This window comes from Salvelinus namaycush, chromosome 38 (assembly GCF_016432855.1).
Source record: "Salvelinus namaycush isolate Seneca chromosome 38, SaNama_1.0, whole genome shotgun sequence".
Classification (NCBI taxonomy): Eukaryota; Metazoa; Chordata; class Actinopteri; order Salmoniformes; family Salmonidae; genus Salvelinus; species Salvelinus namaycush.
Genome location: NC_052344.1, coordinates 22,712,880 through 22,738,379, shown reverse-complemented (window position 1 = coordinate 22,738,379; position 25,500 = coordinate 22,712,880). Strand labels below are relative to the sequence as shown.

The 25,500-nt window shown below is 47.1% G+C and overlaps 1 protein-coding gene across 1 annotated transcript in view; it reads left to right on the top strand.

The window, feature by feature from the left end:
• LOC120032105 (plexin-A4-like) overlaps positions 1–25,500 on the top strand; it is a 311,274-nt gene that overhangs the window by 66,666 nt on the left and 219,108 nt on the right. Inside the window, exon 3 of the mRNA XM_038978046.1 lies at positions 24,994–25,176. Coding sequence (XP_038833974.1) covers positions 24,994–25,176 — 183 coding nt within the window. The remainder of the gene's footprint in view (positions 1–24,993; positions 25,177–25,500) is intronic.

Below are 25,500 nucleotides of genomic sequence, written 5' to 3'. Positions count from 1 at the left end.
GCTAGTTGAGTGGTTCTCTCTCTCCTGTTCTGCTCTAAACATGGCTAGTTGAGTGGTTCTCTCTCTCCTGTTCTGCTCTAAACATGGCTAGTTGAGTGGTTCTCTCTCCTGTTCTGCTCTAAACATGGCTAGTTGAGTGGTTCTCTCTCACCTGTTCTGCTCTAAACATGGCTAGTTGAGTGGTTCTCTCTCACCTGTTCTGCTCTAAACATGGCTAGTTGAGTGGTTCTCTCTCACCTGTTCTGCTCTAAACATGGCTAGTTGAGTGGTTCTCTCTCCTGTTCTGCTCTAAACATGGCTAGTTGAGTGGTTCTCTCTCACCTGTTCTGCTCTAAACATGGCTAGTTGAGTGGTTCTCTCTCACCTGTTCTGCTCTAAACATGGCTAGTTGAGTGGTTCTCTCTCGCCTGTTCTGCTCTAAACATGGCTAGTTGAGTGGTTCTCTCTCTCCTGTTCTGCTCTAAACATGGCTAGTTGAGTGGTTCTCTCTCACCTGTTCTGCTCTAAACATGGCTAGTTGAGTGGTTCTCTCTCGCCTGTTCTGCTCTAAACATGGCTAGTTGAGTGGTTCTCTCTCTCCTGTTCTGCTCTAAACATGGCTAGTTGAGTGGTTCTCTCTCGCCTGTTCTGCTCTAAACATGGCTAGTTGAGTGGTTCTCTCTCGCCTGTTCTGCTCTAAACATGGCTAGTTGAGTGGTTCTCTCTCTCCTGTTCTGCTCTAAACATGGCTAGTTGAGTGGTTCTCTCTCGCCTGTTCTGCTCTAAACATGGCTAGTTGAGTGGTTCTCTCTCACCTGTTCTGCTCTAAACATGGCTAGTTGAGTGGTTCTCTCTCACCTGTTCTGCTCTAAACATGGCTAGTTGAGTGGTTCTCTCTCACCTGTTCTGCTCTAAACATGGCTAGTTGAGTGGTTCTCTCTCGCCTGTTCTGCTCTAAACATGGCTAGTTGAGTGGTTCTCTCTCACCTGTTCTGCTCTAAACATGGCTAGTTGAGTGGTTCTCTCTCACCTGTTCTGCTCTAAACATGGCTAGTTGAGTGGTTCTCTCTCTCCTGTTCTGCTCTAAACATGGCTAGTTGAGTGGTTCTCTCTCTCCTGTTCTGCTCTAAACATGGCTAGTTGAGTGGTTCTCTCTCTCCTGTTCTGCTCTAAACATGGCTAGTTGAGTGGTTCTCTCTCCTGTTCTGCTCTAAACATGGCTAGTTGAGTGGTTCTCTCTCTCCTGTTCTGCTCTAAACATGGCTAGTTGAGTGGTTCTCTCTCGCCTGTTCTGCTCTAAACATGGCTAGTTGAGTGGTTCTCTCTCGCCTGTTCTGCTCTAAACATGGCTAGTTGAGTGGTTCTCTCTCTCCTGTTCTGCTCTAAACATGGCTAGTTGAGTGGTTCTCTCTCTCCTGTTCTGCTCTAAACATGGCTAGTTGAGTGGTTCTCTCTCGCCTGTTCTGCTCTAAACATGGCTAGTTGAGTGGTTCTCTCTCACCTGTTCTGCTCTAAACATGGCTAGTTGAGTGGTTCTCTCTCGCCTGTTCTGCTCTAAACATGGCTAGTTGAGTGGTTCTCTCTCCTGTTCTGCTCTAAACATGGCTAGTTGAGTGGTTCTCTCTCTCCTGTTCTGCTCTAAACATGGCTAGTTGAGTGGTTCTCTCTCCTGTTCTGCTCTAAACATGGCTAGTTGAGTGGTTCTCTCTCTCCTGTTCTGCTCTAAACATGGCTAGTTGAGTGGTTCTCTCTCTCCTGTTCTGCTCTAAACATGGCTAGTTGAGTGGTTCTCTCTCGCCTGTTCTGCTCTAAACATGGCTAGTTGAGTGGTTCTCTCTCACCTGTTCTGCTCTAAACATGGCTAGTTGAGTGGTTCTCTCTCCCCTGTTCTGCTCTAAACATGGCTAGTTGAGTGGTTCTCTCTCCCTGTTCTGCTCTAAACATGGCTAGTTGAGTGGTTCTCTCTCTCCTGTTCTGCTCTAAACATGGCTAGTTGAGTGGTTCTCTCTCGCCTGTTCTGCTCTAAACATGGCTAGTTGAGTGGTTCTCTCTCGCCTGTTCTGCTCTAAACATGGCTAGTTGAGTGGTTCTCTCTCCCGTTCTGCTCTAAACATGGCTAGTTGAGTGGTTCTCTCTCACCTGTTCTGCTCTAAACATGGCTAGTTGAGTGGTTCTCTCTCCTGTTCTGCTCTAAACATGGCTAGTTGAGTGGTTCTCTCTCCTGTTCTGCTCTAAACATGGCTAGTTGAGTGGTTCTCTCTCCTGTTCTGCATAAACATGGCTAGTTGAGTGGTTCTCTCTCCCTGTTCTGCTCTAAACATGGCTAGTTGAGTGGTTCTCTCTCCTGTTCTGCTCTAAACATGGCTAGTTGAGTGGTTCTCTCTCTCCTGTTCTGCTCTAAACATGGCTAGTTGAGTGGTTCTCTCTCTCCTGTTCTGCTCTAAACATGGCTAGTTGAGTGGTTCTCTCTCTCCTGTTCTGCTCTAAACATGGCTAGTTGAGTGGTTCTCTCTCCTGTTCTGCTCTAAACATGGCTAGTTGAGTGGTTCTCTCTCCTGTTCTGCTCTAAACATGGCTAGTTGAGTGGTTCTCTCTCCTGTTCTGCTCTAAACATGGCTAGTTGAGTGGTTCTCTCTCCCCGTTCTGCTCTAAACATGGCTAGTTGAGTGGTTCTCTCTCTCCTGTTCTGCTCTAAACATGGCTAGTTGAGTGGTTCTCTCTCTCCTGTTCTGCTCTAAACATGGCTAGTTGAGTGGTTCTCTCTCGCCTGTTCTGCTCTAAACATGGCTAGTTGAGTGGTTCTCTCTCTCCTGTTCTGCTCTAAACATGGCTAGTTGAGTGGTTCTCTCTCGCCTGTTCTGCTCTAAACATGGCTAGTTGAGTGGTTCTCTCTCTCCTGTTCTGCTCTAAACATGGCTAGTTGAGTGGTTCTCTCTCTCCTGTTCTGCTCTAAACATGGCTAGTTGAGTGGTTCTCTCTCTCCTGTTCTGCTCTAAACATGGCTAGTTGAGTGGTTCTCTCTCTCCTGTTCTGCTCTAAACATGGCTAGTTGAGTGGTTCTCTCTCCTGTTCTGCTCTAAACATGGCTAGTTGAGTGGTTCTCTCTCCCCTGTTCTGCTCTAAACATGGCTAGTTGAGTGGTTCTCTCTCTCCTGTTCTGCTCTAAACATGGCTAGTTGAGTGGTTCTCTCTCTCCTGTTCTGCTCTAAACATGGCTAGTTGAGTGGTTCTCTCTCCCCTGTTCTGCTCTAAACATGGCTAGTTGAGTGGTTCTCTCTCCCTGTTCTGCTCTAAACATGGCTAGTTGAGTGGTTCTCTCTCTCCTGTTCTGCTCTAAACATGGCTAGTTGAGTGGTTCTCTCTCTCCTGTTCTGCTCTAAACATGGCTAGTTGAGTGGTTCTCTCTCGCCTGTTCTGCTCTAAACATGGCTAGTTGAGTGGTTCTCTCTCGCCTGTTCTGCTCTAAACATGGCTAGTTGAGTGGTTCTCTCTCACCTGTTCTGCTCTAAACATGGCTAGTTGAGTGGTTCTCTCTCTCCTGTTCTGCTCTAAACATGGCTAGTTGAGTGGTTCTCTCTCCTGTTCTGCTCTAAACATGGCTAGTTGAGTGGTTCTCTCTCTCCTGTTCTGCTCTAAACATGGCTAGTTGAGTGGTTCTCTCTCCTGTTCTGCTCTAAACATGGCTAGTTGAGTGGTTCTCTCTCATCCTGTTCTGCTCTAAACATGGCTAGTTGAGTGGTTCTCTCTCACCTGTTCTGCTCTAAACATGGCTAGTTGAGTGGTTCTCTCTCCCTGTTCTGCTCTAAACATGGCTAGTTGAGTGGTTCTCTCTCGCCTGTTCTGGCTCTAAACATGGCTAGTTGAGTGGTTCTCTCTCTCCTGTTTCTGCTCTAAACATGGCTAGTTGAGTGGTTCTCTCTCTCCTGTTCTGCTCTAAACATGGCTAGTTGAGTGGTTCTCTCTCTCCTGTTCTGCTCTAAACATGGCTAGTTGAGTGGTTCTCTCTCTCCTGTTCTGCTCTAACATGGCTAGTTGAGTGGTTCTCTCTCCTGTTCTGCTTCTAAACATGGCTAGTTTGAGTGGTTCTCTCTCGCCTGTTCTGCTCTAAACATGGCTAGTTGAGTGGTTCTCCTCTCGCCTGTTCTGCTCTAAAACATGGCTAGTTGAGTGGTTCTCTCTCACCTGTTCTGCTCTAAACATGGCTAGTTGAGTGGTTCTCTCTCGCCTGTTCTGCTCTAAACATGGCTAGTTGAGTGGTTCTCTCTCTCCTGTTCTGCTCTAAACAAGGCTAGTTGAGTGGTTCTCTCTCTCCTGTTCTGCTCTAAACAAGGCTAGTTGAGTGGTTCTCTTTCTCCTGTTCTGCTCTAAACATGGCTAGTTGAGTGGTTCTCTCTCGCCTGTTCTGCTCTAAACATGGCTAGTTGAGTGGTTCTCTCTCGCCTGTTCTGCTCTAAACATGGCTAGTTGAGTGGTTCTCTCTCTCCTGTTCTGCTCTAAACAAGGCTAGTTGAGTGGTTCTCTTTCTCCTGTTCTGCTCTAAACATGGCTAGTTGAGTGGTTCTCTCTCGCCTGTTCTGCTCTAAACATGGCTAGTTGAGTGGTTCTCTCTCCTGTTCTCCTCTAAACATGGCTAGTTGAGTGGTTCTCTCTCCTGTTCTGCTCTAAACATGGCTAGTTGAGTGGTTCTCTCTCGCCTGTTCTGCTCTAAACATGGCTAGTTGAGTGGTTCTCTCTCGCCTGTTCTGCTCTAAACATGGCTAGTAGAGTGGTTCTCTCTCCTGTTCTGCTCTAAACATGGCTAGTTGAGTGGTTCTCTTTCTTTCTCCTGTTCTGCTCTAAACATGGCTAGTTGAGTGGTTCTCTCTCTCCTGTTCTGCTCTAAACATGGCTAGTTGAGTGGTTCTCTCTCTCCTGTTCTGCTCTAAACATGGCTAGTTGAGTGGTTCTTTCTCGCCTGTTCTGCTCTAAACATGGCTAGTTGAGTGGTTCTCTCTCTCCTGTTCTGCTCTAAACATGGCTAGTTGAGTGGTTCTCTCTCCTGTTCTGCTCTAAACATGGCTAGTTGAGTGGTTCTCTCTCTCCTGTTCTGCTCTAAACATGGCTAGTTGAGTGGTTCTCTCTCTCCTGTTCTGCTCTAAACATGGCTAGTTGAGTGGTTCTCTCACCTGTTCTGCTCTAAACATGGCTAGTTGAGTGGTTCTCTCTCACCTGTTCTGCTCTAAACATGGCTAGTTGAGTGGTTCTCTCTCTCCTGTTCTGCTCTAAACATGGCTAGTTGAGTGGTTCTCTCTCACCTGTTCTGCTCTAAACATGGCTAGTTGAGTGGTTCTCTCTCTCCTGTTCTGCTCTAAACATGGCTAGTTGAGTGGTTCTCTCTCTCCTGTTCTGCTCTAAACATGGCTAGTTGAGTGGTTCTCTCTCTCCTGTTCTGCTCTAAACATGGCTAGTTGAGTGGTTCTCTCTCGCCTGTTCTGCTCTAAACATGGCTAGTTGAGTGGTTCTCTCTCGCCTGTTCTGCTCTAAACATGGCTAGTTGAGTGGTTCTCTCTCGCCTGTTCTGCTCTAAACATGGCTAGTTGAGTGGTTCTCTCTCTCCTGTTCTGCTCTAAACATGGCTAGTTGAGTGGTTCTCTCTCTCCTGTTCTGCTCTAAACATGGCTAGTTGAGTGGTTCTCTCTCCTGTTCTGCTCTAAACATGGCTAGTTGAGTGGTTCTCTCTCGCCTGTTCTGCTCTAAACATGGCTAGTTGAATGGTTCTCTCTCGCCTGTTCTGCTCTAATCATGGCTAGTTGAGTGGTTCTCTCACCTGTTCTGCTCTAAACATGGCTAGTTGAGTGGTTCTCTCACCTGTTCTGCTCTAAACATGGCTAGTTGAGTGGTTCTCTCTCACCTGTTCTGCTCTAAACATGGCTAGTTGAGTGGTTCTCTCACCTGTTCTGCTCTAAACATGGCTAGTTGAGTGGTTCTCTCACCTGTTCTGCTCTAAACATGGCTAGTTGAGTGGTTCTCTCACCTGTTCTGCTCTAAACATGGCTAGTTGAGTGGTTCTCTCACCTGTTCTGCTCTAAACATGGCTAGTTGAGTGGTTCTCTCTCACCTGTTCTGCTCTAAACATGGCTAGTTGAGTGGTTCTCTCACCTGTTCTGCTCTAAACATGGCTAGTTGAGTGGTTCTCTCACCTGTTCTGCTCTAAACATGGCTAGTTGAGTGGTTCTCTCTCGCCTGTTCTGCTCTAAACATGGCTAGTTGAGTGGTTCTCTCTCACCTGTTCTGCTCTAAACATGGCTAGTTGAGTGGTTCTCTCACCTGTTCTGCTCTAAACATGGCTAGTTGAGTGGTTCTCTCACCTGTTCTGCTCTAAACATGGCTAGTTGAGTGGTTCTCTCACCTGTTCTGCTCTAAACATGGCTAGTTGAGTGGTTCTCTCTCTCCTGTTCTGCTCTAAACAAGGCTAGTTGAGTGGTTCTCTCACCACTCTAGGCTTCTTACAGAGAGGAGAGACAAGTTCGCGTGTACACCCCTGTCACATGACTGCGGTCCTCCTCGCCCTCACTCCTCACTTCCTAATGATCATAAATGACATGTCGTTAAGTAGCACGCTAACGGATATTCTTCTACATTTGTCATCCACGCCGACTTCACATTCTGAATTATTTCCAATGAATGAGATGATTCTACTCCGTTGTCAGTCCCTCTATCTCTCCCCCACTTGAAAGCAGCTCGGAAGGCAACAATCATCTGGACTAAGTTCATGTTTGATGTTCTTCTTTTTGATAATGGCTCTTCTTCCTTCCGTCTCTTAATTTGATCAACCTTTGTATATTGTGTCCTGTTCCGGGCTGCCGTCTTTATGAGTTGAGGGGTGATTGGAGTTTAATCAGTGTCGTCTGGTGATTCAGTCCCCTCCACATCCTCTGGATCTGGCTTCATTAAAACACAGCCGTGTTCCAAATGGCACCTTAATCCCTATGTAGTGCACTACTTTTGACCAGAGCCCATAGTGCACTATGTAGGGAAATGGGGTGCCATTCAAGGTGCAGCCGCAGTGGTCTCCGCCTGCCACACACTAATTAAATCTCCATACTTGATACTAGCCCACAAAAGGTCAGACTCCATCACAATACATTATTCTTGGATTAACCAAGTGTCTCTCCACCCAGCCGTTGCCCCCCTCGTTTTCTCGTTGTCTTCCGGCGCCGTTTTTGGATGTCTCAATTTCCACCCGGTTTCCCCTGAAATCAGCGAGTGTCATTTAGTTTAATTTGATTGTGTTCTCTACCCCACACAGATCTGTTGTTCCCCCATTGATTCTGACAGGTGGGATCATACATAAACATGAATTATGGAGAATAGCGCAATATCAAGCCTCTCCTGTCTGTGAGGCAGACAAGCCAACACAACACAGCCAGGTAGAGGCTGCCTCTCCTGTCTGTGAGGCAGACAAGCCAACACAACACAGCCAGGTAGAGACTGCCTCTCCTGTCTGTGAGGCAGACAAGCCAACACAACACAGCCAGGTAGAGGCTGCCTCTCCTGTCTGTGAGGCAGACAAGCCAACACAACACAGCCAGGTAGAGACTGCCTCTCCTGTCTGTGAGGCAGACAAGCCAACACAACACAGCCAGGTAGAGGCTGCCTCTCCTGTCTGTGAGGCAGACAAGCCAACACAACACAGCCAGGTAGAGACTGCCTCTCCTGTCTGTGAGGCAGACAAGCCAACACAACACAGCCAGGTAGAGGCTGCCTCTCCTGTCTGTGAGGCAGACAAGCCAACACAACACAGCCAGGTAGAGACTGCCTCTCCTGTCTGTGAGGCAGACAAGCCAACACAACACAGCCAGGTAGTAGTCTTCTTTGACTTTATAGAGCACAAAGACAAATATTTAATCTTTCTTTAATAGAAAATAAACTTGTGGACGCACCACACCACAACGCAACGCAACGCAACGCAAGCACACACACACACACACACACACACACACACACACACACACACACACACACACACACACACACACACACACACACACACACACACACACACACACACACACACACACACACACACACACACACACACACACACACACACTCCAAAAGTCCCACTATTTTGCCTCCCATAAACCATATTGATCTGCTGAGAGACATGTCTCGGAGAGATGACATCACAGTCAGGCCCTGGCGAGTGTCGTCAGCCCCCCCCCCTCTCTCTCTCTATCTCTCTGTCCCTCTATCTCTCTGTCCCTCTCTCTCTCTGTCCCTCTCTCTGTCTCTCTCTCTCTCTCTCTGTCTCTCTGTCTCTCTCTCTGTCTCTCTCTCTCTCTCTCTCTCTCTCTGTCTCTCTGTGTCTCTATCTCTCTGTCCCTCTCTCTCTCTCTCTGTCTCTCTGTCCCTCTCTCTGTCTCTCTGTCCCTCTCTCTCTCTCTCTCTCTCTCTCTCTCTTTCTCTCTCTCTCTCTCTCTCTGTCTCTCTCTCTCTCTCTGTCTCTCTGTGTCTCTATCTCTCTGTCCCTCTCTGTCTCTCTCTCTCTGTCCCTCTCTCTCTCTCTCTCTCTGTCTCTCTGTCCCTCTCTCTCTCTCTCTCTCTCTCTCTCTCTCTCTCTCTCTCTCTCTCTCTCTCTCTCTCTCTCTCTCTCTCTCTCTCTCTCTCCTTCTCTCTCTGTGTGTTGTTCCCTCTTCAATGCTAATCATTCGGACTGTTTTCGAACACTCCCAAGGGCTCTATAGAAAGGGAGTTAAATCTAGTAGGTGACAGCTATTTCACTCTACATACCTATTCTCTGTCACATAGCCACACACGGACTGTGGAATGCATAATGTGCATCCAAACTGCAGATGGAAACTTCATTCAGAACCCCTGTTTTTAATGCTTTTTACCCAAGCACCCTCGCTAAGTGATTAGAGTCACAGATATGAGCATGGCTCCTTTGGGTCCCCAGGAGAGACTAGAATGAATGGCGTGTCTATTGATAAGAGTGGGATATTTTTCTCCTTATAAGCTCTATTATTCCCTGGAACCAAACACCATGTATAGACCTGAACATTCTGCCATATCAACAAAGGCTCCAGCTGCAGGCTTGATGTATACTACTAGTCTCTCTAGACATCAGTGTGTGTGTGTGTGTGTGTGTGTGTGTGTGTGTGTGTGTGTGTGTGTGTGTGTGTGTGTGTGTGTGTGTGTGTGTGTGTGTGTGTGTGTGTGTGTGTGTGTGTGTGTGTGTGTGTGTGTGTGTACCAACTCCATTACCAACCATTTTAGGTCAAGCTCCTGAGCATATACAGCTCAGACCTGAGATTCTGTCCATTGACTCTGTATGGTTTCATCCCTACTGCTGGGTTTCTCCTGTCCTCTACAGTATATCTGCCCAGTCAGCAGTGTGTGTACAATCCTCTGACAGTAGCAGCGGCAGGGACCTTTGAAGCTTTGAAGGACCCCTGTTCTGACTGGACTCCTTCCAAACACACGCTCTGAGAAGATGATGAACAGGGATGATACTGGAGGGAGAGGATGATGAACAGGGATGATACTGGAGGGAGAGGATGATGAACAGGGATGATACTGGAGGGAGAGGATGATGAACAGGGATGATACTGGAGGGAGAGGATGATGAACAGGGATGATCCTGAAGGGAGAGGATGATGAACAGGGATGATACTGGAGGGAGAGGATGATGAACAGGGATGATACTGGAGGGAGAGGATGATGAACAGGGATGATACTGGAGGGAGAGGATGATGAACAGGGATGATACTGGAGGGAGAGGATGATGAACAGGGATGATCCTGAAGGGAGAGGATGATGAACAGGGATGATACTGGAGGGAGAGGATGATGAACAGGGATGATACTGGAGGGAGAGGATGATGAACAGGGATGACACTGGAGGGAGAGGATGATGAACAGGGATGATCCTGAAGGGAGAGGATGATGAACAGGGATGATACTGGAGGGAGAGGATGATGAACAGGGATGATACTGGAGGGAGAGGGATGATACTGGAGGGAGATGGAGGATATGATGATGAACAGGGATGATACTGGAGGGACAGGGATGTTACTGGAGGGAGATGGAGTAGATGATGATGAACAGGGATGTTACTGGAGGCAGAGGGATGATACTGGAGGGAGAGGGATGATACTGGAGGCAGAGGGATGATACTGGAGGGAGAGGGATGTTACTGGAGGGAGATGGAGTAGATGATGATGAACAGGGATGTTACTGGAGGCAGAGGGATGATACTGGAGGGAGAGGGATGATACTGGAGGCAGAGGGATGATACTGGAGGGAGAGGGATGTTACTGGAGGGAGATGGAGGAGATGATGATGAACAGGGATGTTACTGGAGGCAGAGGGATGATACTGGAGGGAGAGGGATGATACTGGAGGGAGATGGAGGATATGATGATGAACAGGGATGATACTGGAGGGACAGGGATGTTACTGGAGGGAGATGGAGTAGATGATGATGAACAGGGATGTTACTGGAGGCAGAGGGATGATACTGGAGGGAGAGGGATGATACTGGAGGCAGAGGGATGATACTGGAGGGAGAGGGATGTTACTGGAGGGAGATGGAGTAGATGATGATGAACAGGGATGTTACTGGAGGCAGAGGGATGATACTGGAGGGAGAGGGATGATACTGGAGGCAGAGGGATGATACTGGAGGGAGAGGGATGTTACTGGAGGGAGATGGAGGAGATGATGATGAACAGGGATGTTACTGGAGGCAGAGGGATGATACTGGAGGGAGAGGGATGATACTGGAGGGAGATGGAGGAGATTATGATGAACAGGGATGATACTGGAGGCAGAGGGATGATACTGGAGGGAGAGGGATGATACTGGAGGCAGAGGGATGTTACTGGAGGGAGAGGGATGATACTGGAGGCAGAGGGATGATACTGGAGGGAGAGGGATGATACTGGAGGGAGATGGAGGAGATGATGATGAACAGGGATGATACTGGAGGCAGAGGGATGATACTGGAGGCAGAGGGATGATACTGGAGGCAGAGGGATGATACTGGAGGGAGATGGAGGAGATGATGATGAACAGGGATGATACTGGAGGCAGAGGGATGTTACTGGAGGGAGATGGAGGAGATGATGATGAACAGGGATGTTACTGGAGGGAGAGGGATGATACTGGAGGCAGAGGGATGATACTGGAGGGAGAGGGATGATACTGGAGGGAGATGGAGGAGATGATGATGAACAGGGATGATACTGGAGGGAGAGGGATGATACTGGAGGCAGAGGGATGATACTGGAGGGAGAGGGATGATACTGGAGGCAGAGGGATGATACTGGAGGGAGATGGAGGAAAAAGAGGAGCGGATAATGAACAGGGATGATACTGGAGGGAGAGGGATGATACTGGAGGCAGAGGGATGATACTGGAGGGAGATAGAGGAGATGAAGGAGAGGATGATGAACAGGGATGATACTGGAGGGAGAGGGAGGAGATGATAATGAACAGGGATGATGCTGGAGGCAGAGGGATGATACTGGAGGGAGATGGAGGAGATGGAGGAGAGGATAATGAACAGGGATGATACTGGAGGGAGAGGGATGATACTGGAGGCAGAGGGATGATACTGGAGGGAGATGGAGGAGAGGATGATAAACAGGGATGATGCTGGAGGGAGAGGGATGATACGGAGGAGAGCAGGAGGAGAGCGGGAAGAGGACTGAGGGAGATAGAGAGGAGGAGGATGAGAGACAGAGCGGGAGAGAGGGAGAGTGCCAGTTGAAGTGACGCTTGACTGAGCAGAGAGAAACATGTGGCGTAGTAGTGGATGGAGACGGAGCGGAGAAATGAAAAGCTTCCAAACAGAGAAAATGAAAGATAGAGAAGGAGTCAGCTGGCCAGTGTTTGTAGCGGAGGGAGGGAAGCGCAGAGGGAACGGCGGTGGGCGACGTTAGCGTGCAATCCTGCGCTCTGTCATGCGCGGCGAGCGGGACGAAGGGTTGCCATGGATCAGCGCTCAGACAGACTGCACATTGCCTCCCCATCACCAAGCTCTCTGCATGGGGCTGCAACTGTACAGACAACACTGTGGAGGGAAATAACAGTCTCAAGTTCAAATCCACGTCGGCAGTCAAAAATAGATTCAAAAATAGATTCCTGTCTCAATGGGACTCACTTGGCAGCCAAGTAGAGATTCAAATCAAATCAAATCAAATGGTATTAGTCACATGCGCCGAATACAACAGGCGTAGACCTTACAGTGAAATCCTTACTTACGAGCCCCTAAACAACAAAGCAATTTCCAAAAAAACAGATATGAATAAGAGATAAAAGTAACAAGTAATTAAAGAGCAGCAGTCAAATAACAATAGCGAGGCTATATACAGGGGGGTACCGGTGCAGAGTCAATGTGCGGGGGCACCGGTTAGTTGAGGTAGTATGTACATGTAGGGAGAGTTATTAAAGTCTCCTGAGGGGGAATAGGTTTTGTCGTGCCCTCTTCACGACTGTCTTGGTGTGCTTGGACCATGATAGTTTGTTGGTAATGTGGACACCAAGGAACTTGAAGCTCTCAACCTGCTCCACTACAGCCCCGTCGATGAGAATGGGGGCGTGCTCGGTCCTCTTTTTCCTGTAGTCCACAATCATCTCCTTAGTCTTGATCACGTTGAGGGAGAGGTTGTTGTCCTGGCACCACACGGCCAGGTCTCTGACCACCTCCCTATAGGCTGTCTTGTCGTTGCCGATGATCAGGCCTACCTCTGTTGTGTCATCGGCAAATTTAATGATGGTGTTGGGGTCGTGCCTGGCCGTGCAGCCATGAGTGAACAGGGAGTACAGGAGAGGACTGAGCACACACCCCTGAGGGGCCCCTGTGTTGAGGATCAGCATGGCGGATGTGTTGTTACCTAACCTTACCACCTGGGGGCGGCCTGTCAGGAAGTCCAGAATCCAGTTGCAGAGGGAGGTGTTTAGTCCCAGGGTCCTTGGCTTATTGATGAGCTTTGAGGGCACTATGGTGTTGAACGCTGAGCTGTAGTCAGTGAATAGCATTCTGACATAGGTGTTCCTGTCTCAATGGGACTCACCTAGTTAAAGGACAGATAAATACCATAGAATAAGTTCACGGTGCTATGTGTTGTAGCTGTCCCACGCTGTTATGATTGCATAATGAATGTGAATGCGTAGGCAGTAATGCAAGGTTGTTGTGCCCAGCATTCAATTTGACAGGCAGGCTATTTCACACAGTGGTAACATTGTACATAATTATGTGTTGTGAAGTTCATGGAAATACAGGTTTGCCGGTTGCACTGACCAATTATTAGACTACCCACCTATATTTGTTGTGTTGTTTTTATAGACGTACAGAGAAGTGGAAAATAAGTGATGCTTCATGGCTCTGCAGTGGTGGAGTGGTGTTGTGGGGAAACACGTCTACCAGTATAATGAGTGTCATTAACTTCCTGAACCAGCGAACCATAGGACTCCTCTTTGTGACACTGCAGGCCCAGATTAGGCCCAACATCAGAGAGCGTTGAACAGTGGATCTCATTCAGTCCCTTTAATCGCATTGTGCCACCATCTCTCTCTCTCTCTCTCTCTCTCTCTCTCTCTCTCTCTTCGGAGTGCATGCTGGGAGTGAGTCGTCAAGCAGGAGTGATTGTGAGAGCGACTGGATTTCTTTTCACTCTATTGGGTTTTGGTATGTAAATATATATATATTGATTAGTTTAGTTGGTTTAAGGGTATTTTTTCTAAATATTACTAAGAAAGTATAGGGGTGGTGGGATAGTTTGAGGTTGTTTTTTTTGTCGCGAGTGCACAACCAGCGGGTGGGGCGGGTTGAAATGGCCACTCGTGGAGGTTTGGAGTATGAAAAACTTAGTCGAAGGCATGGAGTGAAAATTCCAGCCGCGGCCGGCTGTTCAGTAGAAGAATGTAGTCTTGCGGTTGGTGCTATCATTGGGTATGATAGCATCAAATCAGCCTCAAGGATGAATAGCGCTGTAGTGATATTCTTAGATTCTATTGAAAAGGTGAATAAAATAGTCGAGACGGGTGTGGTGTTGCGGGAGACACAGACGCAGGTATTTCCGCTTATGAATCCGGCGAAAAAAGTGATACTTTCTAACGTGCCACCTTTTGTTAGAGATGAAGTGCTGGAGCGAGAGTTAGCGCGTCATGGTCAAATCGTATCTACAATAAAGAAGGTTCTTTTTGGATGCAAATCTCCGTTGCTGAAACATGTCGTGTCTCATAGGAGGCAAGTGCATATGATCTTAAAAAAGGACGTAGATGAACTGAATTTAGCGTTCAGTTTTAAGATTGATGGATTTGATTATGTATTTTACGCTTCGACTGAATCAATGAAATGTTTTGGTTGTGGAAGAGAGGGGCATTTGGTGCGCAGTTGTCCCGAGAATGAGCGCGCTGAGACCGGTAGTAGTTATAGTGCTGGTGCAAATAACGCACCACCGCGAAGGGATGAAAATGCTAAGGGTGCAGGGGAAGGGAGAAGGTGGGCAGATGTGGTTGGAAAAGTAGGAGAAGAAGGCATTGTGGATAAGGTGGAAATTGTGGTAGATCAGAAAAAAGAGGGAGGGGAAATAGGTGGTGAGATTGCGACTGCCGTCGCTGAGGTGGTGCTGGAGAATGAAATTGGAGGGCAAGAGGAGGTCGAAATAATGGAAAAAGAAGCAGATGTTTTCAAAATACCGAGGAGTAAAAGGAAGAATGTAAGGGGGGGTGAAGGGTCTAGTTCTAAGAGAAAGGTAGAGAGTGATAAATCAGTTGAAGATGAACAAGTGGTAGAGATGGTGGATTTTTCTTCTGGGGAGGATAGCGAGAGTGAGTCATCTGACGCGTCACAACAGTATAGCGAGACAAATGGGTTGGAAGGGAGATATGGAATTGAGAAGATACGTCAATTTCTGAAGGTGACAAAAGGGAAGAAATATATGCAGGATTACAATGTAACTGATTTTTTCCCTGAAAGTGAATTGTTTATTGAATCAGCAAAGTTTCTGATGTCAAAAATTACAGGAGGAGGGTTGAAAAGCCCTGAAATTGCTAGACTCAAGAAAGTGGTCACGAGAGTGATAAGTGATGTAAATTCGAAAGAAAATGAAAGAGTTTAGTTGCAGTTTTAACTCTGTAAAGAGATGGGGTGGCTGTATCATCTTCTGTATATTTTTTTCATCCATGAGTAGTTTTAAGATTTCTTCTTTAAACGTAAATGGGGGAAGAGATGGTAAAAAAAGAGCCATGGTGTATGAGTTAATTAGGGGAAAGGGAAGTGACATAATTTTTCTACAAGAAACGCATAGTAATTTGGAAAATGAAGTTATGTGGCAACAGGAGTGGGGGGGGACAGTGGTGTGTAGTCATAAAAACTCAAAAAGTGGGGGTGTGGCTATTTTGTTCTCAAAAGGGTTTTTGCCTTTGTCTTATGAGGTTGAGGAGATAGTTGAGGGGAGGTTATTAAAAGTCAGAGCAAGGTATGAAAACATCACTATGTGTATGATAAATGTATATGCCCCAGTGGTGACAGTTGAGAGGGTATGTTTTTTAGAGACATTATCAAATACCATTGAGAAATGTAATAAAGAGGATTATTTATTTATTGCTGGGGATTTCAACTGCACAGTCAGCGATTTAGATAGAAATCACCAAGAACCTCATATAGCTTCAAGGAATTTTTTAAAACGCCTCATTGTAACACATGAACTGTGTGATATTTGGCGGAGTCAACATGGAGGCACAAGGCAGTACACCTGGGCGCATGTGAGAGAGAACACCATCTCTATGGCTAGGTTAGATAGGTTTTATTGTTTTGAGCATCAATCTCAGGTCTGTAAATCAAGTGTGATAACCCCAGTGGGATTTTCGGATCATTGTTTAATAACAGAGGTGGTGTTCATTAATGATGTAAAACCCAAAAGTGCATACTGGCATTTTAATATAACTTTATTGAGTGATGCTCACTTCAGGAAATGTTTCAGTTTTTTGTGGGAGAGGTGGAGGTCTAAAAAGGACAGTTTTGTATCCCTTCAACAGTGGTGGGATATAGGGAAAATCCAGATTCAACAATTCTGTAATCAATACACGAGGAATGTCACCAAGGATATCACCAGATCAATGAAAGCCTTAGAGTTTGAAATAGTGGAACTCATGACGTTGGTTGAGACCACAGGAGATCGAGGCCATACTCAGGCCCTCAAGAGGAGAAAAGCTGCATTGGCAGACCTGCTGGGTATCAGAGCACAGGGGGCATTGGTGAGAAGTAAGTTTCAGGGAATATCTGAAATGGATGCCTCATCCAAGTTTTTCTTTGGTTTAGAGAAAAAGAATGGACAAAGAAAAATTATTCATTGTCTCAAATCAGCTGTTGGACAAGAGCTCACTAGCCCGAGTGAAATTAGAAAGAGGGCAGTAGAGTTCTATGCTGAGCTCTATAAGTGTGAGTACAAAGAGGATAAAACAGTGACACAGCAGTTCTTTGATGGGCTCCCAACGGTGGCTGCAGAAGCGCAGGTTGAGCTGGAGCAACCATTGTCTTTGCAGGAGTTATACACTGCATTAAAAGGCATGGAAAATGGAAGGGCACCAGGCATTGATGGGCTTCCCGTTGACTTTTTTAAGTCTTTTTGGGCTATGTTGGGAGAGGATTGGCTAGAAGTGGTTAATGATAGTTTAACCGGAGGGTTACTACCAATGAGCTGCAGAAGGGCTGTCCTCACCCTATTGCCCAAAAAGGGTGACCCTAGGGAGGTGAAGAACTGGAGGCCGGTGGCTTTATTGTGCACTGATTATAAGATCCTGTCAAAGGCTTTGTCCAACAGGCTGAGGGAGGTGATGGGGCAAATTATACATACGGACCAGTCCTACTGTGTTCCTGGCAGGCAGATAGGGGATAACATTTCTCTGATTCGTGATTTTTTGGACGTCTCTAAGGCTATTGGGTTGGATGCTGGTCTAATTTCAATTGATCAGGAAAAGGCATTTGACCGAGTTGAACATAAATATTTATGGCACACGCTTGAGGCGTTTGGGTTCAGCTCGGTTTTTATTGCCATGATAAAGGTGATATATGGTGACATTGAAAGTGTATTGAAAGTTAACGGTGGTTTGAGTGCTCCTTTTAAAGTGTGTAGAGGTATTAGGCAGGGATGTTCTTTGTCAGGGATGTTGTATGCCATTGCTATAGAGCCACTACTAAATAGCATTAGAAGTCGCATTGAAGGGGTGTACCTTTCAGAGGATATTCCTCCTATTCGTCTCTCAGCTTATGCTGATGATGTAGTTGTTTTAGTGAAAAATCAAGCGGAGGTGGATAGTTTGAGTCTAATGGTTGATCGTTTTAGGGGAATATCCTCTGCAAAGGTAAATTGGGAAAAGAGTTGTGCTTTACAGATTGGAAAATGGGCTGGAGGGATCATGGCTTTGCCAGGGGGGCTAGAATGGTGTAAGGGAGGTTTTAAGTATCTTGGAGTGTACCTAGGAGATGAGGGGACTATGGAAAAAAATTGGAGTGGGGTGGTTGAAATGGTGGAAGGGAGGATGAGGAGATGGCGTTGGTTATTATCTCGTATGTCATATAGGGGGCGCACTATTATAGTTAATAATGTGATTGCCTCTGCACTGTGGCATCGGTTGTCAGTTTTAGAACCACCATCTGGCCTTCTGGCTAAGATACAGGCAATTATTGTGGATTTTTTTTGGGATAAATATCATTGGGTTCCACAAAGTGTTTTATATTTATCAAAAGAGGAGGGGGGACAAGGTCTTGTACATCTTGCTAGTAGAGCTGCTGCTTTCCGGTTTCAGTTTATTCAAAGGTTGCTTTATGGACCGGAAAAGGTGGTGTGGAGAGGGGTGGCAGGTCTTGTATTACAGAGGGTTGGAGGATTAGGATTAAAGAAGGCTTTATTTCTGGTTGATAGTAGACAGATTTCTAGGGAGGGAGTACCTCCGTTTTACAGAGGTCTTCTCAGAGTGTGGAGCATAATGAAGGTGTCCAGACGAACTTCAGCGGAGTCAGTGCATTGGTTGTTGGAGGAACCTCTGGTGTATGGGGCAAGACTGGATTGTACAACTGCAGCTGTTCCACATTTCTCCAAGATTTTGGTGAAGGGCAAAATCATCACCTTAAAACAGTTAATGGCCAGGGCTGGGCCCGCCTTAATGGATGGAAGACGGTTGGCTGAACATTTGGGGGTGAGGTCGGAAAGGATTGTCGAACAAATGCTGGGAAGCTGCAGGAAGGCTCTGTCAGAGGAAGAGTGGGGAATGCTTAATAGCCACGAGAAGAAGGTACAAGATGAAGACGTCTCATTTCCAAGACTAGGGATTACACCAAATATCCCAGAGTCAGAGAGAAAGGGTTTATTGTTGGATTTGAGAGGGTTGGAGGAGGTGGGTTTGGATGAGGTGAATGGGAAGGACTTGTATAGGGGGTGTGTCAAGGTGTTAAATAAAGATAAATTGAAAGATAGAAAAGACACTCCATGGAGGGTAAAATTGGGAATTGATGACAAAGTAAAGCCAGCATGGAGAGCACTGTACAAACCACCGTTACAAAAGGGTACTGGTGATATGCAATGGAGGGTTTTACATGGCATTATTGCAGTTAATGCTTTTGTATCTGTCATTAACTCAGATGTTAGAGATGGATGTCCTTTTTGTAATATAAGAGAAACCATTTTTCACTGTTTTATGGAGTGTGAGAGGATAAAACCTCTATTGGAAATACTGGAGTCTTTGTTTAGAGCTGTAGGTGAGTTTTTTAATAACAATGTTTTTATTTTGGGGTTTCAATATAGTAAGCAACAGAAAAGAAAATGTCAACTGTTAAATTTTATTTTGGGACAAGCTAAGATGTCAATTTTTTTGAGTAGGAAACATAAGATAGACACGGGATATGAGAAGGATATAAGATGTGTTTTTAAAGGATTAGTGAAAGCAAGAATAAAAGTGGATTTTGAGTTCTTCTCAGCTGTAAAAGATCTCCCATTATTTGAGGAGAAGTGGGCATATGAAGGAGTGCTTTGTTTTGTAGAGGAGGGGAAATTATTTTTTGTTGAGGAAATAAGTTGAATGTATATGTTCTTTTGTATTTTTATTTTATTTATTTTGAGTAGGAATTACATTTATTGTTTCATTTCTGAAAAGGCAGTGTGTCATTATTTATGTTAATAATTGAGTAGAAAATAAAGGTTTTATAAAAACTCAAAACTCTCTCTCTCTCTCTCTCTCTCCCTCTCTCTCTCTCTCTCTCTCTCTCTCTCTCTCTCTCTCACTCTCTCTCTCTCTCTCTCTCTCTCTCTCTCTCTCTCTCTCTAGTCTGTGTCTACTGAGCCGTATGCCCAGTCCAGAAGAGAGCTCTCTTTGTACTGTAGCTGGCTGGCAGACAGAGAAATAGAGATAGAGAGAGAGAGAAAAGGAGGGACAGCGAGAGGTCTGAGTGACCTGATTCCGTACTCTGTTTTTGGCCGTCGTTCAGATGCAGCAGAGCCTCATCTCTCATCCAGAGGCTTTTAGGAGGGGAGCCGGTGTCCTCCCCTGTGTCCTCACTCCACCCAGGGACTCTCCGTGTGAAATTGACCATAATGCGGAAGGAATCGTGTACCTGCAGAGGGAGGGAGCGTTAGACATGGAGTGAGAGAGGGAGGGGGCTGGGAGGAGGAGAGAGGGGACTGTAGGCAGAGAGAGAAAGAGATATGGAGGATGTGGGGGGGAGTAAAGAGAGTAGGGGGGAGAGAATGAGAGTAAAAATAGTTTGATAGAGAAAGGAGAGAGAGAGACAGACAGACAGGCAGATGGGGGCTGTTTTGAGGACTGGATATTATTTGAGTCTGGGTGACTGAGATGGGTGTCAAATGTCATGTTTTGTGCGGGCGTAATGAAAATGTGTCTGCTTCCTGAAAGGATGACAGACAGCAAGTATATTTCATTAAATTGCGTCGCTGCTCGGTGTGATTGGCATGTTAGGACGCTTCTCCAGAAATATCACGGCAGGTGTCAATAACTGGAGACGAGAACACACGTCTCGTTCTCTGTACATGCATGAGTGTTTGTCATGCACACACACACTCACACACACACATGCACACACACTTCTCTCAAAAGTACCCACGTTACACCCTCCGAGGTATCAATCTGAAATTGGAGAAAAATGAAAGAAATGTTCGCCACACATCTTGTTGTTGGTCAGACGAACCATTCCCTCTCCCTCCTCACATCTCCCTCCGCCCCTCCCGACTTTCTCATTTCTCATTTCCTCTCTCATAGGGCGGTTAACCCCTGACCCCTGGGTGATGAGGCTCCTTTGTAACCGCCGGTAACAATGATGAAAATCAAGTCAAGGGGCAGTAGCCAGCAGAAGATTTCTCTTCTTCTCTCATTTTTTCCTCTTTCTATCAGAGGAGTAAGCAGCAGGAGGGCTATAGATGGAGGGGTCCACTGCTCTACCAACTAAAGCTCCAGATATAAGGGTGTCTGGGGATGGTGTGTTTATGTGCCCATGTGTGTGTGCCCTGAGCTATCGTCACGACGACAACGCCGGGCCAGGCTCTCTGTCTTGTGATGATGCATGGGCCGGCGGTAGAGAGGACAGCAGACAGGCCTGCAGAAAGACTAACGCTGCAGAAGGCTAGATGTGTCACATGGGATGATGCTGGAGAGACGAAGCAGGTACGGGGAGTAAAACATTTAATATAGAACAGACATGAAACGAGACAGTAACAGCGTCAGCAAACAGGTAACACAGACAAAAAACTATTAATGCAGCAGCGGGAACAGAGCAAGGGAACTGACAAATATAGGGGAGGTAATAAACAGATGATGAGTGAGTCCAGGTGAGTCCAATATCGCTGATGCGCGGACGAGGGGAGGCAGGTGTGTCCACCGTAATAGATGATAGGAGTGAGTGATGCAGGGCAGACTGGCGCCCTCAAGTGCAAGAGGAGGGAAGAGCGGGAGTTGACGTGACAGTACCCCCCCCCCCCCCCCCCCCCCCGGGGCACCTCCCGGCGGCAAACCGGCCGAGACATGGGCGCTGAGCAAGCCGGTTGGGTCGTGGGAGCCCAACGATCTGGCAGGAGCGTGAGGCATGGAAGCCCGACAATCCGGCTGAGGCAAGATGCTTGTAGATCCCGCTGCAGCGAGGGAGACGTGATGCAGGGCAACCTGGCGCCCTCGAGCACCAGGGGGGAAGAGCGGGAACAGATGTGACACTACCCACCCCTTCTAGGGGTGCCACCCGGCGTCCCACCTAGGCGATCCGGTCGAGAGATGGGCACTGGGCGAACCGACAGGAGTGTGGGAGCCTGGCGAGCCTAACATCCGGTTGAGGCAAGACGCCTGACGCCTGTCGAGGGAGCCCGACAATCCAGCGGAGCGTGACGTGGGATGGAAACCTGCCAAGCCAACCGAGGCAACGCCCCGGAATCCACCCCGACGTCACCAACAAAACAAAAAACAAAAAAAACTTCTGGACCGGCTGGACGAATAAGAACTGACGATCCGGCTGAGGCCCGACGTGGGATATGCGCCATCTAAGCCAACCGGGGCAAGGAAACTTCTCGAGCCAGCTAGGGCGTGGAAGCCCAACAAGCAGGCTAGGCACCCCCGGTTCCAATGGTTTGTTTACATGCAGAAGCTTACTGTTACCGACTTTGGTTTATAATGTAGTTTTTCTCGTGTCTAATCTTTCATTAAGCAAAGAGAGACGCCAGTGTTTCTGATGTATTAGATGGACCTAGACACAACCCTGGCTGAGATGGAAGGTTTGAATCGGCATAATGGTATGCCAGAAATGTGTATAATATATGATAACAGGTGATGATTTATAACCTGACCAGGTGATGATTTATAATCTGACCTCAGGACCTTTAATCACGGGAAGGAGAACAACATCTCCAACTGTAGTATCAACTGTCGTGCTTTTATTCTCACAATAACCCAGCGCACTGCCTCCATATTGTCACGATCGTCGTAAGAAGCGGACCAAAGCGCAGCGTGGTTTGAATACATTCTTCAATATTTAATGAAGAACACTTAAACAAACTTACAAAACAAAACGAATAAGACGAATGTGACCGCTATATAAACAATGTGCTAACATGCAACATAACATAGACAATAACCCACCACCCACAATACAAAACAGGCTACCTAAATATGGTTCCCAATCAGAGACAACGCAAAACACCTGTCTCTGATTGAGAACCATATCAGGCCAAACACATATAAATATACAAACCAGACATACAACATAGAATGCCCACACAGATCACACCCTGACCAACCAAAACATAAAACATACAAAGCAAACTCTGGTCAGGGCGTGACACATATTAACCAAATGGGACTGTCCAGCCCAAAGCCCACTGTTCCAATCTGTCCATACAGATGGAATAAGGCCTATTGTCTAGCGTCGTTATTCTGGTATCAGAAGCCGTACAGCATTCTCTTTTCTTATGACAGGTGGACATTCCCCAGACTGCATGTCGTCCATTTTCCAACCCACCATTCTATCTGCATATAATAGTCATTTGGTGGTTGCTTATATTTTTCCTGTTTCACACATGAACAAGTGGGAATTCATACACGTGTGAATTGGAACTGTGTTTTTTGGCATAGCCGACTCTCCCCGAGACACCCTTGGAGAATGGGGTCACGGCCAGTCATTATCAATGGCGACCCTGGAGCAATTAGGTTTAACTGCCTTGCTCAAGGGCACATTTTTCACTTTGTCAGTGCAGGGATTCAAACTATTGACCTTTTGATTACTGGCTCAATGCTCTAACCACTGGGCTACCTGACACATATGGCTGGGCTACCTGACACATATGGCTGGGTTACCTGACACATATGGCTGGGTTACCTGACACATATGGCTGGGTTACCTGACACATATGGCTGGGTTACCTGACACATATGGCTGGGCTACCTGACACATATGGCTGGGCTACCTGACACATATGGCTGGGTTACCTGACACATATGGCTGGGCTACCTGACACATATGGCTGGGCTACCTGACACATATGGCTGGGTTACCTGACACATATGGCTGGGCTACCTGGCACATATGGCTGGGTTACCTGGCACATATGGCTGGGCTGCCTGACACATATGGCTGGGCTACCTGACATATGGCTGGGCTACCTGGCACATATGGCTGGGTTACCTGACACATGGCTGGGTTACCTGACACATATGGCTGGGTTACCTGACACATATGACTGGGTTACCTGACACATATGGCTGGGTTACCTGACACATATGGCTGGGTTACCTGACACATATGGCTGGGCTACCTGACACATATGGCTGGGTTACCTGACACATATGGCTGGGTTACCTGACACATATGGCTGGGCTACCTGACACATATGGCTGGGCTACCTGACACATATGGCTGGGCTACCTGACACATATGGCTGGGCTACCTGACACATATGGCTGGGCTACCTGACACATATGGCTGGGTTACCTGACACATATGGCTGGGCTACCTGACACATATGGCTGGGCTACCTGACACATATGGCTGGGTTACCTGACACATATGGCTGGGCTACCTGACACATATGGCTGGGCTACCTGACACATATGGCTGGGCTACCTGACACATATGGCTGGGCTACCTGACACATATGGCTGGGCTACCTGACACATATGGCTGGGTTACCTGACACATATGGCTGGGTTACCTGACACATATGGCTGGGTTACCTGACACATATGGCTGGGTTACCTGACACATATGGCTGGGTTACCTGACACATATGGCTGGGTTACCTGACACATATGACTGGGTTACCTGACACATATGGCTGGGCTACCTGACACATATGGCTGGGCTACCTGACACATATGGCTGGGTTACCTGACACATATGGCTGGGCTACCTGACACATATGACTGGGTTACCTGACACATATGGCTGGGCTACCTGACACATATGGCTGGGCTACCTGACACATATGGCAATTACAAAAGCACAGTAGCATGTCCAATTGCAAGGCATAAGAGCTGCATAACAGATGAAAAACGAGGTGAGCGTTTCTTGTTTTTCCGATGATTTCTCCCCCCTAGAGGTGCAACACTGATTTGGCGTGGCGGTGTGAAAATAAGGAAGGCTCATTTTGTTTTGTTCTCCGATTCACTTTGAATATCTGTTTCTGTTGTTGGCATCTCTTGGCTTTACACTGGTGGTGTTGTGGGGGGATCTGCCTGGGATCTGCCTGTCAGACTAGCCGCTGGCAATATTACATAGGACTACTGTAACTTGACTGCAGTCTTCATCTCTCTCTCCCTCTCCCTTTCCCTGTCTATCTCTTTACATCTCTCTCTATCTCCCCCTCTCCTCTCTCTCTCACACACTCTCTCTCTTTCCCTCACTCCCTCCCTCTCTCTCTACCTCTCCCTCACTCCCTCTCTACATGTCCAGAAGGTCAGTCTCAGACAGTCTAAATAACACTGTGTCACTGAGACTAAACCCAGACAGTCTAAAAGGCCATTATGAACCTCTCTCCCTTCACATTCATGTCTTCTGACTCGGGAGATGAATTTCTCTGTGTTTTCTACTGGTCTTTACAACTGTTGAAACTGTTGTTTCTGGTCTTGGAGGAGATGCAGTGCTTGCAGGTTTTTACTCCAACCCAGCTGTAACACATGGAAAACAATGTTAGTGCAGATGAGGGATGATAATAGTGTTGATGAATCAGGTGTGTTATTGCAGGGCTGGAGCCAAACCCACACTTTTGTCTCTATAAATCCCCCCCCCTCCTACTTGCACGGACTTTGATAGCTACTTTATTGAGGGAAAATGTGCTCACTATGACTGAGATATGTGGTTGTCTCACCAAGCTATCTGAAGATAAATGCACTAACTGTAAGTCTCTCTCACTGAACATCTACCATAGTCTTCTTCAGAATACACACTCTTCTTCAACAAGAAATAAGAAACAGTTGATCTCAAAAAAAGTCCAATAATGACTCTCTCCCTCCCCTCTCTCTCTCTCCCTCCCTCCAGCTCTTAACCATCGACGACAACTTCTGTGGCCTGGATATGAACGCTCCGCTGGGGGTGTCAGAGATGGTTCAGGGCATCCCTCTCTTCTCTGACTCCACCGACAAGATGACCTCGGTCATCGCCTATGTCTACAAGAACCACTCTCTGGCCTTCGTGGGCACCAAGAGCGGGCGCATCAAGAAGGTAGGCGGGCGGCCATTGATCCTATTACACTTCCCAGTGGTCTCCCACAAGGGATTGTGGAGGGCTACTAGGAGATACGAGGAGATTGATTTTCCACAAACGTACTGAGTCGGCTGGTTTCTCTTCAGGAGGGAGAGGTGGAGGAGGGGCAGTGTGTGTGTGTGTGTGTGTGTGTGTGTGTGTGTGTGTGTGTGTGTGTCAGAGAGAGAGCACCTCGAGACCCCCTCAGGGGTTTTACTAATAGAGGCCTTTCTGGTGTTTCTGGACGTCCCTCCTGATCCATGGTCCTGTATAATACACGCTATACCATGACAATCTACTGTT